The 17984-nt window shown below is 36.8% G+C and overlaps 1 protein-coding gene across 1 annotated transcript; it reads right to left on the bottom strand.

Moving 5' to 3' along the window:
• Positions 1 to 3057: 3057 nt before the first annotated feature.
• LOC100556742 (epidermal retinol dehydrogenase 2) lies at positions 3058 to 14816 on the bottom strand. Its single transcript, XM_016998018.2, has 7 exons — positions 14421 to 14816; positions 13576 to 13707; positions 11356 to 11455; positions 10387 to 10531; positions 8282 to 8404; positions 5721 to 5854; positions 3058 to 3279 (listed from the first exon to the last, which is right to left on the bottom strand). Exons 1-6 carry the CDS (start codon positions 14805 to 14807, stop codon positions 5743 to 5745), a joined length of 999 nt encoding a protein of 332 aa, XP_016853507.1. The 5' UTR covers positions 14808 to 14816; the 3' UTR covers positions 3058 to 3279; positions 5721 to 5742.
• Positions 14817 to 17984: the final 3168 nt, after the last annotated feature.

Below are 17984 nucleotides of genomic sequence, written 5' to 3'. Positions count from 1 at the left end.
CCAAGATTGGGGGGAGAGGAGGAATGTAGGCTTTACTTCTTAAACATGTAGAGTTCTTTTACTCCATTATAAATTCTTTTAGCAAGACAAATACAAAGACAAACTAGCCATATCTTGTGAGGCCTTATTTAGCACATTTAGCACATATCAAAATCCCCCACACAACCGCTTCAATAGATCTTTTACTCTATCTTCTCTTTCTTCTGGGGGAGTTAAGTTTGGAGTATATTGTAAAACGCTGAATCCAGACAATTAGATTTCCTCCCTTCGGCCCTCAAAGGGGATAAATCAGTCTAGCTGTCGTTAGCCCAGGGTATGAAAACAAACAGATCCTTACTGAGTGGTGAAACAAACAAACAAACAGAAACACAAAGAAAAAAAAAGAAGTAAGAAATGTCCTTATTGTGCACCGGCAGCAGGTTTTGCAGAAGAGATAACGAGACAGGAGTACCTTTGGCACCCAGTTGCTGTTTAAATTAACAGAAAAGGAAAAAAAAATCTTCCGTCCTGTACTTTAAACTGCTTCAGGTTTCCAGAAAACTCCTCTCAGTCTGTTTGCTCAACGATCTGCCAACTGCAAAAGGCCACCCTGCTGGGATCTGCATGCATCATCCAAAAATACATCACACAGTCCTAGACACTTGGGAAGTGTTCGACTTGTGATTTTGTGATATGAAATCCAGCATGTCTATCTTGTTTGCTGTGTCATACAATAATAATAATAATAATAATAATAATTGCATTACCCACCTCTCCCTGCAGCTCAAGGCAGGATACAATATTACTCAATCAAGAGATAAAACACGATTAAAAGACACAGAACAAGATACACAGAGAAAAAATACAAAGTAAATTCCATTGATAAAATGCAGTTTAAAATTCACAACTTAAAATTGACTAGGCAGGCTTGCTGGAAGAGATGGATCTTCAATTGTGCCTTAAATTCTGATAGTGGTGAAGCTCTTTTGGCAGGTCATTTCACAGTCTTGTGGCAGCTGATGAAAAGGTATTTTGGGTGGTGGTTGCTGGTCAGGTTCTTGTAGGCTGGAATAGATGCCACCCAGATAACCTCAGTGTTTGGGTCAGATTGTACAAGGAGAAGGTGATCCTGTAGGTAACGTGGACACAAACCATGTAGGGCCTTAAAAGATTGTACTTTGCCCAGAAAAGAATTGGCAATCAGTGGAGTGACTTTAATATCAGGGTGATATGCTCACTTCTGAATGTTGCTGTGACCAATTATTATGGTTTCACTGCCAATGCTGCATCATAAATTCCTGAGGTTTGTAGTTTGGTGAGGCAGAGCTCTCAGGCTTCTTTCTTGTTTTCTGTTGTCTGATATGACCAAATGCTCTCCTGGAGATCTATGACCATCCAGCAGCAGTGATGAGGGTGACATTTTTCAGAATTATGCTAGGAGCAAATGGGGCAATTGAGAGACGGAAACGTCTGTTCTATAATTCTAGTGTGATCTCACCCTTGAAGTATGCAATTTTCCAGTATGTGTGGGAAACCTGTGTACACATTTTAAGAATGACAGTCCAACAGTCCTATCCATGAGGTTTGAGCAATGGCAGGTTTAGATCTCTGATTTGATGGAGGGTTGTATATTGAGAACTGTGTGATTATGCTTTGTGTGTTTTTTGTCACATTTTATGTTAAATGTGCTTTGATTTGTATTGTATTATATGTATACACTGTGTATTTGCAATTTGACTCTGAATTAGCCAATCTGTAAGCCTCTCTCAGTCCCCATTGTGTAATGCTTATGGTTGCAAAGAAGATAAAATTTTAGCAAGTACTGCTTATTTTCTGCCTAGAAACGCTATCAACCCTATATGACAGTGTTTGGAACTGAAATACTATATTTTTCAAGTGCTTTGAAAAAAAAACCCTGAAAATTTTTTGAGTCCATAAATGTAACATGCCATAGTACTTACCCTTTTGTTTTAGGGTACCCCATTATGTATAGTCTTAATTGCCACTTTGGACACAACTCACTTATCTACTGAGCAAATGAATAAGGTGAAATTCAAAAATTTTGTTTCCTATGTAATGATTTGAAATATCTTGCTGTATAATAACAATAATAATTAAAATAATTATAGAATGGCACTAAAATGGGGGAAATTTATGTACTCCTTCTTCCAGTTGTTGTGTGACTAGGCATTACCCCTTTAACAGAATATTTAGTTTGAAAGGCAGAAGTAATACGGAAGGAATACATGTAGGTCTCTTTAAACGAGTCCTGCACAACTTCGGAGTAGTTCTGGGCTATATAGATTAAACCTCTTGGTGCCGCAAATACGTTTTTAGCATTTCACTTTCCAGCTAGGGTAATGAGGATTGTTGTAGCCGTTGTGTGTCTTCAAATCATTTCAGACTTAGGACGACCCTATCACACTATTTTCTTGTCAAGATTAATTCAAAGGGGATTTGTTTTTGTCTCCCTCTGAGGCTGAGGGAGTGTGACTTGTCTAAAGTCACCCAGTGGGTTCAGAGTTATAGTCTGAGGTTAAAACCACTACACCACATTTTCTGAATTCTTTCTTTCTTTCCTTCCCTCTCTTTTTCCTATCTTGATTTATTTATTTATTTCCATCCCTCCTTTTCTTTCCTTTCCTTTCCTTTCCTTTCCTTTCCTTTCCTTTCCTTTCCTTTCCTTTCCTTTCCTTTCCTTTCCTTTCCTTTCCTTTCCTTTCCTTTCCTTTCCTTTCCTTTCATCCCTCCTTTCTCTGCCCTTCCCTCTCTTTTTCCTAACTTGATTGATTTATTTCCCTCCCTCCATTCCTTTCCCTATTTGTGAAGGACAGCCCAGTCTCTTTGCAGGTTCATCAGGCTCACACCATTCCCATGGGAATGGCACAAGCTTGGTGAATGGGAGACACAAAAGGTGATAGGTGGTGGTGCAGAGTAGTGGGGGCACAAGTGGTAGCAGGTGACAGGAATGGGGGCCAGGAGGGCAGCAGCGCTTGATGGGCTACACCAACTGGTTCAGTGGGCCATATATTGTGAAGGCTTGCTTTAAATAAACAAAAGAGAGAAAGACAGAAAAAGGTAGGTCAACACATTTCAGCAAAACGTTTATTCAGAACTAACAATATGCACATAAAATATAAAATAGATAGTTTCAGTGAAGCCTTTTGTAAGTAAAGAAAAACATTTTGCATTTCTAAAGATGAGGGATGACTTTTCTCTTTCTGTTGTTTTCTTTCTGTTTTGCTGATTCTTACATGTTCAGTAAAGGATTTTGGTGGCAGCTGCAGTTTCTTTTGCCTGCTGTGGGCAGAAAATCAACTAAATTACAATTCTTTTCTTTTCCAACTCAAGTTTCTTTATTACATTTTTGCAACATTTACTGCAGACATGTTACTGAACCACGAAGAAAAGGCAGGCTGGGCTTTGATGCTGATTGATGGGCTCTCTAGTAGCTTTGGAAAAAGAAGCGTAAATGTCAAAATTATGCCTGAATGTCAAAAGTAGAGCATTCAATATGAATATAGAGTTAAATGAATATAGAAAAAAATCATACCCATCCACAAGAATGGCCAACTCCTTCAACCAAAGATAAATGTCCCCCTCGTAAGTGTGTATGCTCGTGACTCCTTTAGTAGAAGGGAAATGAGTTGGGAGAAGATAGCCAGTAGCATGGCTGAAGAACTAAAAGCAAATATTAGGAATAAAATGATCTGTCTTCCCAACAGAGGAAATAGTGAATTCTCCAGTATATTGCTGAGTGTCATTAGTTTCAGTTGTTTAGGAGCGAGATGGAATTATATGTGATCAATGAAGTGGTTATTTTGACTGCTGCTGCTAAATAATCTTGGATGACACTTTGAGGATGGAATTGCTCATATTCACTTTTAACTTGATGCCATGTTTATTCTAGAATATCCAGAATCTAATGCTCCACCTGGTCAATTTCTTGGGGTCACTTTCATTTGCTGCAGCCTGTTGATGTGGACAAAATACTTAGTCTATTCCACCATATGCAATCCTTACCCATTCACATTTTGGTGAATAAAATCTAGCAGAGGTAGATTGTTCAGGTAACTGCTGTCCTGTCCTGTCGTGGTGCACCCTCTCTTTAAAAAACCTGTATGGACTTGTGATAACTACCGCTCCTTTGCTAAAATAGGGGTGTGTGTGATATTGGATCGCTATTCCGGATTATAGGATGTCGCTGATCTGGCAGCCAAATCCCCGGTAACGGGGTGGATAGGTGGGGCCAGCCAGAGATCGGCAATAACAGGGCAGGCAGAGGCCGGTCTTTGGCTGCATCAGTTGCATTTGGCTGATGTGAGAGAAGAGCAGCCATGCATGGTATTTTCCTCTTTCCCTTTAGCCTTGCCAGAACCAATCAGAAAAAGAAAGCAAATCACATGTCTTTTTGCAAAGCTGGCGTTTGAGAGGGAGAGATGTCTAGCTCTATGTGTCTCAGTGCTGCTGTTTACATTTAGTGTTTGGGAATGAATTGCTTTTTGAGCATTCCTTTTTCTTCTGCATTTTTTGTTTAATATCTTTCAGTCCTTCTTTTATTTTACCAGTAATTTCATTAGAAAGGAGAAGGTTGGCTATGCCTCTCTAGAAAAATTATCAGTAAAATAAAAGACAGACTAAAATATATTCAATTAAGTTGCTCCCTCCTCCCTTTCACCTCTTTGACTCTCAGTCTCTGCTATACCCTCCCCAACCTTACCTTCTGGCTTACGTGTGCCTACACCTCAAGCCCTTCTTGTTAGTTCATCTCTTTGAATCTCTCTCCTTAGAAAATTTCCTATAAATCAACAGATGACCCAAATGTTCTGAAATGTAGGGGGTTGCAGTGGTAGATGTATCTTCCAAATCCACTGAGATTCAGAAAACAGGATGATAAGTAACACACACACACACATATTGTCATTGTTTGTAATTTTCTCCCAAAATGTTCTGTTTTATAAAATACTTTGGACTGTAATAAAGTTATTTTAAGTGTTCTACTTTCATTGCCTTACTCCCTGAAATGTTCCCAATTTAGTGACTGATGGACTAAATTCTTTCCCCTAAATATTTTACCCCTAAATATTTTTTTATATTACAGAAAACATTTTTGCAGATCTAAGTTATTTTTAAATTCTATTTTCATTGCCTTACTCCCTGAAAGCCTAGAGATTTAAAGACTAGTCGGATAAATTGTTATTTGAAAAACAATTCATCCCCCACTACCTCCACCAGCTAAACAAGCGAGTGTTAAAGGTAGGGTTCCTTTTCCAATGGGCAACTCGGTTGTAGTTCAATGTCACTGTATCCAGAAAGCCCATGTGGAATTAATCTGGATCCCCACCAAGGATTTGGCTGGAGAAACTTCACCCAAGATCCATGAGTGTGGGTGTTAAGAGTGAAATATTGTTCTTTATCTAGCATCTTTACTTGGGGGGGGGGAGTGTTAACTGTGTCCAGGAATGAGGTAAGTCTGGACTCCCCCCACCTCTCATTGGCTGGAGAAGTTTCACCTAAGATCTGTGTGACTAGCATGAGCATAAAACTGCTCTCAGAAGCAATCGACAGCCTGGATGGCAGTATTATGCTTTTACAAGGAAATAAAAACCCGAATGTCAAATTTTTCTTGCTTTAACAGAATATCTGACATACATATAATTTTATGCACCTATAGGATATATGATACAATAAAAACATTCTTAAATAAGTAAGACAACAGTCCACTAAAGTATTAAACATACCAGTTGTTAAGAGGAAGATTTCTCATTTAGTCCTTTGTGGCTGTCCTCTACGAACCTCACCTCTAAAGTCATCTAAATTATTGAAGATTCCAAGATATTCTATAAGAAGGAAAACCACTTTCTTAGGAAAAAATCTGGGGAGAGAACAATATAGTAATTTAGGTTACCTCTAAAACATATCTTTATTTTTTATCTGTATTATTTATTATTTTTCCAGCAATGTAAGTAATGTTATACAATTGATAAGGCAAAACTTTTCCTATATGACTTCTGTCACTATATATCTCACTTTAAATTATTTCCCCCCGTATTCATAACTGAAAGCAATAATTGAAATGATAAAATTAAAATATTAAAATTGACTTCCCACCTCAAAGACACACAATGAAAATATATTATAATTCTACTAATCTATAATTTTAGACAGTGTTTTCATTCTACCATACTGTCTCAATATTTTGCTTAATCTTAAAAACCCGCAAGCATTTCTCATTTTTTAAATAAATTATATAAATGGTTCTTCTCATTCTTTAATAACTTATCAGTTTACTTGTCCTTTATCAAACAAGATAATTTGTCAATTTCTCCCAGTTATAAAATTATTATTATAGATTTTTTTGTAATTTAATTTTCTTTTAGGAGTAGTGTTTCAGTTTTTCATTTTGTATATAGAGTAGTCTTGCTTCAATAAGCATATATTGTAACCATTTGAAAGTTGTCATTTTTTCTTTGTTCTTTTGGAAGTCCCAGTAGAAATAATGTTGGATTTAGTTGTAATCTGATTTTAAATATATTTTGTAACAATTTTTAATTAATCATCACTATTTGTTTTGTTACATGTTCACCACATATGATAAAAGTACCTTTGTATGATTTGGATTTTCAGTCTAAATTTTTAGTGTCCTTGTACTTCTTCACCTCTTTCACTGGAGTAAGGTACCATCTATACATAATTTTATAGACATTCTCTTTCAAGACAAAACTTAGAGTATCTTTTAATTCTTTGAAGACATTCTCTCCCACCTTTATATTCTGCCAATATTATTTGCCAATTGTTCTTTCTCTAATTCCATTTTTAGTAAAAAATTTGGACATTTTCCCCAATTAAGTGAACAACATCTGTGCATAAATTGATTTCAAATTCTTTTTTGTTTTCTTCAAATTCAAATATTTTATCCATATTAGTTTATGTTTGTACCAACTGAATCCCACTCCTTTCAGCAATGTTGTGTTTGAAATCTGTGTTGATCCTTTTCAAATACTACTAAATCACTGTATGTTGTCCATCTTACATTGTCTCCTGAGTGGAAATCCAAAGTGGTATTTTATTGCCTGATCTTGATTTAAATTTATTCCAAATTCTTCATATATATCTTCTTACAAAATGGTTGTTGATGTCTTTATTTCCTTTCATTTTATCAAGATGAGAATTGTTTGAAAAAGAAATAGCATTTTTGGCAAAATATGTATCTTTATTTTAGATATACTTCCTAATAGTGAGAGATTTTCAATTATACAAGTTTATTTTTTTCAATGTTTTTTCATAATTATCTTGAAATAATGTTGAATTTCTATTCAATAACTTTATTACTAAATATTTATTCTTTTTACCAGATAGCTTTTCCAACCACAACACTTCTTTTATTGGGTTGCTGTGAGTTTTCCGGTCTGTATGGCCATGTTCTTTTATTATATTCTTTGTTAACATTTGTGTTTTTGTTTATTTACTCTGAAACCTGCCACTTCACCATATTGTTTCAAAGATCTCATGAGAGAAATTATAATTTCCAACAGATCTTCTAATATAATTATTATATTATCTGCAAAATGTCTTAATTGTATAAATTATTTTTATCTTCAAGTCTTTAATCACTTCTCTTTGTCTTATTTCTTTTACTGGTACTTCCAAAGCTAGAATAAAAGCAAGTAGGTAATGTAAAAATCCTTGTCTTGTTAATTTTTCTTTTTTGCAAATGTAGATCACCTCCCTCCCCCCCCAAATTTCTTATGATGGCAGATATTCTAGAGCTGTAGCTATGTTGAACTCCATGGTGTGGCATTGAGGGCTGTGAAGTGTTGGTTGGGATGTGGAGAGATGGGTATGTTGTTTTTGTGTGTATAATAGTGCAATGACAGTAAAGTTTTTCTATTTTGTCAGGGCCCTCTAATATTATATCTGATAATCACCCTCAGGTGCATTCAGAAGTAAGGTAGTTATTGATGAAAAATTATCAAGGCTATTGTGGGAAATAACCTTTTTTTAAAAAGAAAGAAAGGTAAGTCTCATACATAAGTCTGAAGTAAATTATTATTTTCAAGAGAACCAAATAATAAATCAAGAATATGAGCCCCAAGATGAATTTAGCAAATGTCAAAAGCTGCATTCATATTTCAGTTCCACACAATTTCAGTTGTTTGATTATGTTATTTAGGAATATTTGAACGTAAAATGCCTCCTGCATAATCCAATTTTCAGTGCTCTAAGCCACATTTATTCTCTGCACTATACTGACTCAATATTTGAACACAAAAATAGCAAGTGACACAAGAAAGATTCTTACATTTTAAGGACAATGAGTCCAACATATGGTGGTAAGAGCACATACAATTTCTCTTTAAGAATCCCATCCACAATCTTCTTCCCAACGTAGACGACATCCAAAATAGGAAGTAGTAACGGCCGGCTGTAGGATGATATTTAAGAAGTTGATGGAATAAACTTGAAACATTGTCATTTCTAACACCCATATAGTTCTGCGAAGGAGCTCTTATTTCATACAATCGCTGATCTGGAAGGGGCCATGCAGGAATACAGAACTAAAGCACTTCTGAAAAATGCCTCTGTTTAGAATAGTGAGTTCATCACCCTTTAAGGATGTCTATTCCACTGTCAAGCAGTTCCTAAATAAATAAGCCTTTTCTTAATGTTCAAGTGCAATCTCTTTTATTTAGTAAAAAAATTGACTCTAGTCCATTCCACACTGCCATAAAATCCAGATTATCAAAGCAGATAATCCACATTATCTGATTTGAACTGGATTAGATGAGTCTACACTATCAGATAATCTAGTTCAAAGCAGATAATCTGGATTTTATTTGGCAGTGTATAAGGGGCCTCTGAAAAGGATTCTCCAGTTCCTGCACTCATGTAGGTTTTGACATTTGTTGCATGAGCACATGGGGCATCTATTTTAAAATTTGTCTCCATTAGCCTTGTACTCCATTTTTAATTCGAAATTGACTCTGGACATTGAGTTGATGTCTAGGGACCTCAGGTCTATAGCATGGGTGTAAAACAGTTATCTCAGGCCCCTTCTACACTGCCATATAAAATCCAGATTATCTGTTTTGAATTGAATTATTTGACAGTGAATTATTAGAAATTATTAGAAAGGGTCTCCATTTTTCCTTGTATTAGGTGTAGTAGAGAAATGGTCCAAAGTTCTTCCCTGCATTCAGGGCAGGGAATCAACAGATTAATGCCATATCATTTATGTTGCCAAAACATCAACAATGGCATCCAAGAGGCTATTGGAACAATCCCTCTCTTTGCTCCTATCAGCCCTGGCCTTGTCTTTCTCAACTGCTGAGTACGCCTGTCCTGTCTGGCAAAAGTCTGCCCATGCGAAGCAGGTGGACATAGCACTAAACAAAACATGCGGAATCATCACAGGATTCCTTAAACCTACACCTGTTGATAAACTCTACAAGTTAGCTGGCATTGCCCCTCCTGACGTGCGACGGGAAGTTGCTGCTAACTGCGAGAGAAATAAGGTCGAACATTGTGAAAGCCACCCACTGCATGACTATCAGCCTCCTCCCACCAGACTCAAATCAAGGAAGGGCTTCATGAGAACCACCACTCCTCTTCATGTTTCTCCAGCAACAGCAAGGGTGTCCCTCTGGGCAGCTAAACGTGGCAATTCTAATTGGATGGCCACCCATGAGGGTCTTCCTCCAGCGGCAAACCAAGAATGGGCAACTCGGAAGTCCCTGAACATACTCAGAAGTGGAGTGGGCAGATCTAAAGACAACTTGGCAAGGTGGGACTACCTGGAGGAATCCTCCACCTTGTGTGACTGTGGAGCAGAACAAACAACTCCGCATATGTATGCTTACCCACAATGTCCTGCCTCATGTACGGAGGAGGAGTTGTTTAAAGCTATGGACAATGCGGTTGCTGTTGCCAGCTTTTGGTCTAAAACTATTTAGTTGCTTGTGATTTCCTCTCCCCCCCCCCCCCCATCATTTTAAAATGTATTTGTTATGTAATGCTTTTGACATGAAATAAATAAAGCAAAGATAACTGGTGATGGCAAGAGCTCTTCAGAACTCAATCACTGGTTGCTACAGTCATAGTAACAACAGGCCAGGTAAGGGTGGACATCCAATGAGGTTGCCCTGGCTTTGGTCTGACTGAGTGGTCTGAACTTTGTTTTTCCTGCTGTAGCATATTGGGAGAATAACATTTGAATAACTTCATGGAATCCAGGGCCAAACCGGAGTAGAAATGTTCCAGACTGGTCCCAGATTTTTCTATATATGTATATGAGGTCCCACCACCCCTGCTTATAAAAGCAGTCCCTTATATATCACAGGACCCAAGCTCTGTGTCTAGGCAATGATCATATTTTTAATGTGCTGCTACCTGAAATTCATTACTTACGATGTTTGTACTCCTCTAACTAATTCTGTATTCACATATGAAGGACAAATAATAGTGGTTTTAATGCCTTTTTTCCCTGCAGCTCTCATTTCAAATGCAAGGGATTCCAAAAACCCAAATGCTGCAGCTTTACTTGCACAAGCATCTGAAAAATTCAGAAAAAAGAACCAAAAGGATGAAAAATGTTATCTTTTCTATTAATATAACTCAGGGAGAGAAGGTAAACATACATTCAGAGAATTTACATGTGACTTTATACCTTTATAAACAGGTTCTGAAAATAACTGAGGTACTGATGCAATCAATGTTGTAGTAGCAAATTGTTACCATATTCAACTGTTATTTTTGCAATTGGCTTCCAAAAATGTAAAATGATGGAGATGCCTTTTAAAAAGAACTGGACAAACGAAAATAGACTACCTAATGACTAAGGAGGAGAAGGGAAACTTCTATGTAGAGAATTTACATACACATCTCTAACATATTCTGAAAATTGCGGAAGCTTTTGAAAAGTATGGGCAGGACATAGAATGACAGAATGATGTTTCAGATTGTGTTCTGATGGCTTGTTCAAATGTTCAGGAATAATGTTTGGTACAACTTTTCCCTTGCAGATATGATTATTTCATGTTTGAAGGTTCCCCCCTATAACTCATTTCCTCCACTTTAAAACCTGGTCCATCTGAAAAGGAAAGAAGTCATAGCATGCATGCTAGCTGGACAAACAGCATAACATGTTATCTTTCTAGTTCGATATTATGGTTTGTTTCTTTCCTTCTTTTATTGTTAAGTCAAATCTCACACATATTTACTTAGCTATTCCTGTGATTATTTTCAAATGTGTTTATTCCCAAGTAAGTCTGATATAAAAATGTATTCTGTTTGGGGCATTAGCTGTATATGACCAGATATTTTAACCAAAATTTATCTTTAATAGATGAATAAGGAATAGTTATATAGCATACTGACCTGTTAGTTTATTGGTCCCTGCTAGTGCTGATATACTAGCAGTAGAAACCAAATGACCTTCATTGCGGGCAATCATGGCTGGAAGAAAGGCTTTGCAAGTCTGTGGCACAGTTGGTAAATCAATATTAATATTAGCCATGTTTCATGTAACTCTTGTATTTGCTTGCTCTGAGTCATGAGATAAAACATTACAGTTAAAGAGCTTTTACTGACATACTTTTTCTTGAAAATTTTATGCCAATTTACTCAGTGCTAGGAAGTACATTAAAATATTAACCCATTACTTGCAATTCATTTTTTAACCAGCTGATAAGAATTGAACTGAAACAGTATATGAAAGATACAATGAACAAAATGAATTACATTTCTCTTCAAACATAAGAATGAGATTTTCTCATCTTTGACATTGTGGAGGGAGTGGACTAAATGTAAAAGAGAAAGAATCCTATTGCCATTGCATGGCTTGTCATGTGCTGCCATTTCATGTCACTCTTGTGTGGTATCAAGCAAGATTAATGGAGCATCAAGAGAGGCCATTGTGCTTTTGTTGCGTTTGAAGAGAAATGTATTGGTTTTAATTTGGACTGTATTCAGGGCTGTAGTCAAGGGGAGGGGTTCAACCTCCCCCCCCCCCCAATTTTTTCAGGCTTTTAAAAAAACCTGGTTTACTCATGAATTTTAACTGGTTAATCATATCCTCATGAGTGTCCACTGAAGTTTATCAATAGAGCCTGATTTCTAAATTATTTTTCATTTTGGAACCACTCTTCATGATTTGCTTTAAAAGTTTCAAACTGCCTGTATTAAAAGCCATTTCTGAATCTCGTTACTTTAATGCAACTACCTTGAATAGGAAAAGACCCAGGGCACTAGCTTCTAGGATCCAAAAAGGTTGTGTATTAGCCTCATACTCATTGCAGTCTCCCAGATTAATTATGATTTTGGACCCAGTGCATTCAGCTCCCATAACCTCGACAAATTAAGTTGTTTATGTTTAGTTGCTGAAGCTGGAATGCTTGTGGGCAAGATAGTGGTATATTATGAGCGGTATATTAGTCATATGCTAGTTCCAACTCTATAGCCTGCCTAACAATTAATAGAAATAAGTTTGAAAAATAATAAGCATAATTGGGTTATATGTATCAAAGCCAATGAGTAGGTTTACCGGTTAATACAATATGATGGAAAGCAATCAAGAATGTTACATTAGCCATTTTATACTTGTTCTAATTGGAGAATGTTAATATAAATGGGGATGAGTGAATGTCTCAGATCTGGAGACAGGGAATATATAGGAGAAGCTTTAGTGCAGAATGGTATTGCTCCAGGCTACTACATAAAGTGATAGTCCTGCTATTGAATAGATTGATAGTTGATAACTTGAGTGGTAAGCTTTGTTCCTTTATTTGCTCCAAACTTTAGTTGTAAAAACCAACTCTGTGGTGGTGATTTATAATAAAAACCACACCACTTTTGAACTTCTACTGAAGCAATTTTTTGTAGAAAATGGAAGACTGTTATAAAGTATTACCATAATGATGATAATGAGGTTTGTAGCATTATAATGTAACAAATTAAATTTTTGAGTCATTTGCAAGTTTATTTTTTTAAACCCTACATTTGAACAATTACTTTAATTAAAGAAAATGTAAAACTTTTTGAACACATTGATTTCAGGATGTTTAAGTTAACTTATGTCTGCATTAAGGAATTTTAATAGGAATGAAAAAAGATTGCATACTAGCAGAAGTAACATTTTATAAATTAATGTCATTGTTGAAGAGCATGGAAATTACATTTCTCACCACAATGACAGATTTATTTCTCAAATATTGTGGTTATTGAGTGTCTTCAAATTGTTATAGACTTATGATGACCCAAAGGTGACTCAATCACAGGGGTTTCTGAGGCTAAAAGTGTATGAGTAGCTCACTTAGTAAACCAGTGGGATTTCACGGCTGAGTGGGAATTCAAATGTTGCTCTAGTGCACTGGTTCTCAACCTGTGGGTCCCCAGGTGTTTTGGACTACAACGCCCAGAAATCCCAGCCAGTTTACCAACTGCTAGGATTTCTGGGAGTTGAAGGCCAAAATATTTGGGGACCCACAGGTTGAGATCCACTGCTCTAGTGAGTCATAATCCAATGCTCAAACTACTTTACCATATGCCTAAATTCAAACCATGCATTTACTGGTAAAAGAGTACTGGTAAAATGATTACCCAGAAGTGTGCTTTAGTGTTCACATCTAGTGTTTCATCCATATCAGAGTCGGGAAGATCAAGGAAACCCTTTCCTTTCAGAACACCTGCATTGTTGATTAGAATTTCTACATCACCAACTTCACTTTTAACCTATAAAAATAAAAAGCAAAACTTGAGATGTAATGTCCAAGACTTATCCTAATTTATTAATAGCCTGGGGGAGTGCAGAAAAAGGCTAGCAACAAACCCTGAAAGCAGTTTTTGGTCTCCTTTGAGTCTCTTTTGAGGTCTTGTGGGGATGATACATATATCATCTCTGTACTCTTGAAAGTTGCCCGTTTCCTCATGTGTGAAATTACCTTACCAAAATAAATACTTTACACATTACATCTATTAATAAATGTAAAAAAATACTTTATATCATTACATCAGCTCCAGCTCCATGCGGGGACATGGCAGAAGCCTCCCACAAGGATGGTAACAATATCAAAACATCTGGGCGTTCCCTGAGCCATGTCTTTGCAGACGGCCAATTCTCTCAGACCAGAGAGTAATGCTATATAACTATAGGATTTGTAGTTTGGTGAGGAACAAGCACTCTGGCAGAGATGATTAAAGATCTTGTAAAACTACAACTTACATTATTACATAGCATTGAACCATGGTAGTTAAAGTGTTGTCAAACTCCATTATTTCTACAATAGATATACACCACATGTATTCTCTTTTATCTGAACTATAAAACATGTATCCTGGTTTACAAAACAGTAAGATCATTTTTACAGTTCTCTTTGCCGAACACTTTGTTGCTTAAAGGGACAACAATTGCACCCAACATTTTGGAACCATAAATAAAACTTTACCTGTTCTGCCACTGTGTAGATTTCTTCTCTTTTGCGCAGGTCACACTTGTAGGTATAAACGGCTAGAGCCCCATTGGCTTTGGCAAGCTCTGCTGTTTCACTGTTACCTTCTTCGTCAATGTCCCAGAGAATGAGGATGGAACCAAGACGTGCCAAATTTATGGAAATCTCTCTTCCAATTCCATTTGCAGATCCTGTGACAAGTACTATTTTCCCAGCAATATTTTTCCGATGACTAAAAAACATTAAAATAAATGCCTCCAAACAATAAAAGCAAAATAAAATCAGAAATTCAATGGTGCTCAAGATACTTCTTATGATTAACATGACTCTGTTGAATCTATTCTCTAATTTAAAAATTAGATAATTCACTGGTAATATCAACATGAAGTTTGCTATTTTCTTTAATGATTTTGGAGTGGCTCCTTCTATCTCAGCCTTGCAACAGGAAATGGTACTGTCTATTCTACTTTGGGTATAAGTATTTTCAAATCTGCATATTTGAAAATGTCCACGGGAGGCCCACTTTCTTCTCCTCCCACTTACAATTAGATTTGATTATATAGACAATGTTCAACAAAGGGTTAAGGCTATAATTTAGCAGAATTATTTATATTGCCAGCATGGATATGTGGCAAGATATTCAAGTACAGTTGGCCCTATCTTATCCTACACTTAAGTTCCTCTAAAATGAAGGTGCTGCCACTCCTTAAAAGAAGGAGGAGGAGAAGAACAACCACTTCAAAGTCATTTATTGAATTTCATATTACATTTTACATGAAAGCAGTACATGATATCCTGGATTAGATCTCCTCAGGTAGGAACTCCGGTGTGTGATACCTCTCTCGCATCCCCAGGTGATATAGTTCTTTTAAGTGCCCTGTATTATTGCAGGAGAAAATAATTAAAAATATTCACATGTTGAACAGTGGCTAAATTGTTTCCGTATAATAGTGCTAAGTCACATGTTCTATGTATACAAGATGTAAACATATAAACTGCAGATTCATTCATATGTATCTGAATTATATTATTAATAATGTATGTATGTATGTGTCTTCACTCATCTCTCCTATAGCATATCAAAATTAACTAATTCACTACTATTTGTTGTGATATTTTGTAAAAGAAATTATTTGGATTACCTAATATAGTTGAGGTGCAAGTTTACGTTTTCATATAAACCATGTTAAGACTTAGGAAAATGGCCTTTTCTCCTGAATCAGCATCGAATTGTATTGTGATCATTTCTGTAAAACTTGCAAGTCCTGGTGCTAAAAGGGCAATACAGTAGTGATCATAATGCTATCTCACACTAATTTAAGGAAAAAGTCCACTTTCTCTCAATCTTAACATTGTTTAAATGAAAATGTATCTGAATTCACTCTCCTATGTACCTGCCCCCTCTCTTTGGTTCCAAAATGGTAGTTGCACGCTTCATTCACTTGCATGGGTGAGTGATCTAAGGCTGCGACTATTATGTGGAGAATTAAAAAAAAATTGTTTTGAAAATGGGAATGCTACTATCATACGATGGTGATTATTATGCGATAAAATACAGTATTTGATTTTTGTTGGCAACTCTGACAAGTAAATGTATGGCTATTGCTACTAATGAATGGAGGCTTTTACAAGCAACACTGAGCAATTTATTCTAGAATCTGTTCTTATCTATTGCATATCTGTAAAACATGTCCAATGTGGGGATAAACCATAACCACTTCTGCTACATAAAATCTGTTTAAAACCATTCTTGAAAAGATACCTTGAAAGAGTTGGATTTTTTGCTGTGTATGTGTGAACACATAATTTTTGAATTACTTTTAAACATATCAAGAATTTAAAAGGTCAGCATGTTCATAATAACACTTGCCCCAGGCTATCATTCCAACATCTTCTTTTGATGGGTGCTATTATGTCCAAAGGACTTGATTCTCATGATCTCTGTGTGTAAATACACCCTTAAATATCTGCCTCACTAAGATGACACCTAGTTAGGACTTTTTGTGGAAATGAAATAATATGATCACCATCTCTTCTTCTCTGGACCCGTTTTTTAAAAGAAAAGATAACCATACATTGATTATAATTATGGCTCCTCGCTTCCCTATTCCTGCTTATAATACAGTTTAGTGATCACTCATCTCATACAGAGCAAAATCAGTCAGACTTCATAGCATGTTCCAGAAACTGTAGATGGGATTGATGACGGACCCTGTGATATTCTGTAGTGTGGTAGATGAATGGGACCAAAGTTTCATAAAGGTGCCTTTTAAAAATGGTTCCTCTGTTTAACTGAGCATGGGCGGTTACATTCCAAGATAGCCCACCAGAGTCTGTCTAGTCATCACCTTGTTTGATAGATCTTCTTGACATCTCTGCTCCGGTGGCCTAGGAGATAAAAGCCTTGTGACTTGAAGGTTGGGTTGCTGACCTGAAGGCTGCCAGGTTCAAATCCCACCTGGGGAGACTGCGGATGAGCTCCCTCTATCAGCTCCAGCTCCATGTGGGGACATGAAAGAAGCCTCCTACAATGATTGTAAAAACATCAAAACATCCGGGCGTCCCCTGGGCAACGTCCTTGCAGACGGCCAATTCTCTCCAGAAGCAACTCTGGTTGCTCCTGACACATACAAAAAAGTGGCATCTAGCATTATATGGATTAATTGCTTATGTGGTAAATCTGTATCTCCTGCATTAAAAATCAACAGAATGAATAAAATATCTCAGTGTTGAATATCTTATAAGGAACCCCGGTGGCAAAGTGTGTTAAAGCACTGAGCTGCTGAACTTGCAGACCGAAAGGTCCTAAGTTCAAATCCCGGGAGCGGAGTGAGCGTCCGCTGTTGTTTCAGCTTCTGCCAACCTAGCAGTTCGAAAACATGCCAATGTGAGTAGATCAATAGGTACCACTCCAGCAGGAAGGTAACGGTGCTCCACGCAGTCATGCTGGCCACATGACCTTGGAGGTGTCTACGGACAACGCTGGCTCTTCGGCTTAGAAATGGAGATGAGCACCAACCCCCAGAGTCAGACATGACTGGACTCAGGGGAAACCTTTACCTTTACTGAGTATCTTGCCTTATCATTTGAGTAATGCAGGAAAGAATCATACTCCACAATTTGAAGAATTTTAAGAGTCAGTTCATGTAAGTTACAGAGATATTTTCCCTGTACAACTTCTCCGGTAAAAATCAAACAAAGGTATATTAATATGTTGCAGTTTGACATGATAAAGATGCCATCTGTATGCAGATTTTACAACACTTTCCACTGAGAGGGCTGAATTTATATTGATGGAGAAGTGGTATATCAGGCTTTTTCTGAGATTTATGTGTTTAATGTTAAATACACTGTTGTTTGCCTAGAATAAAAACCTGGTCCCCAAAAGACAAGGTCTTCTACAGATGTCTCCTGAAGACAATAGGGAAGCACTTCATTCAAGGGAATGTTTTTTCCCCAGTTAGCATTTTCAAAACATTATTTGCTCATGCAAGCAAACATGCCATACATCACTGCACAGAAAACCAACAATGTATCGTTTATATCAAATATTTCTAGATT

This window comes from Anolis carolinensis, chromosome 4 (genome assembly GCF_035594765.1).
Source record: "Anolis carolinensis isolate JA03-04 chromosome 4, rAnoCar3.1.pri, whole genome shotgun sequence".
NCBI classification, from domain to species: Eukaryota; Metazoa; Chordata; class Lepidosauria; order Squamata; family Dactyloidae; genus Anolis; species Anolis carolinensis.
Note: the sequence above shows the minus strand (reverse complement) of the source record. Positions and strands in the feature narration are given on the sequence as shown.

What these genes read in the sequence shown, in the direction of transcription:
- LOC100556742 (XM_016998018.2), bottom strand. Translation starts at nt 14,807, where the DNA reads ATGTTGATATTACCAGTGAATTATCTAATTTTTAAATTAGAGAATAGA. An exon ending in ACACTAAAGCACACTTCTGG is followed by an intron (nt 11,456 to 13,575) that starts GTAATCATTTTA and finishes ACTGTGCCACAG; the next exon opens with ACTTGCAAAGCCTTTCTTCC. An exon ending in GGACTCATTGTCCTTAAAAT is followed by an intron (nt 5,855 to 8,281) that starts GTAAGAATCTTT and finishes TTCTCTCCCCAG; the next exon opens with ATTTTTTCCTAAGAAAGTGG.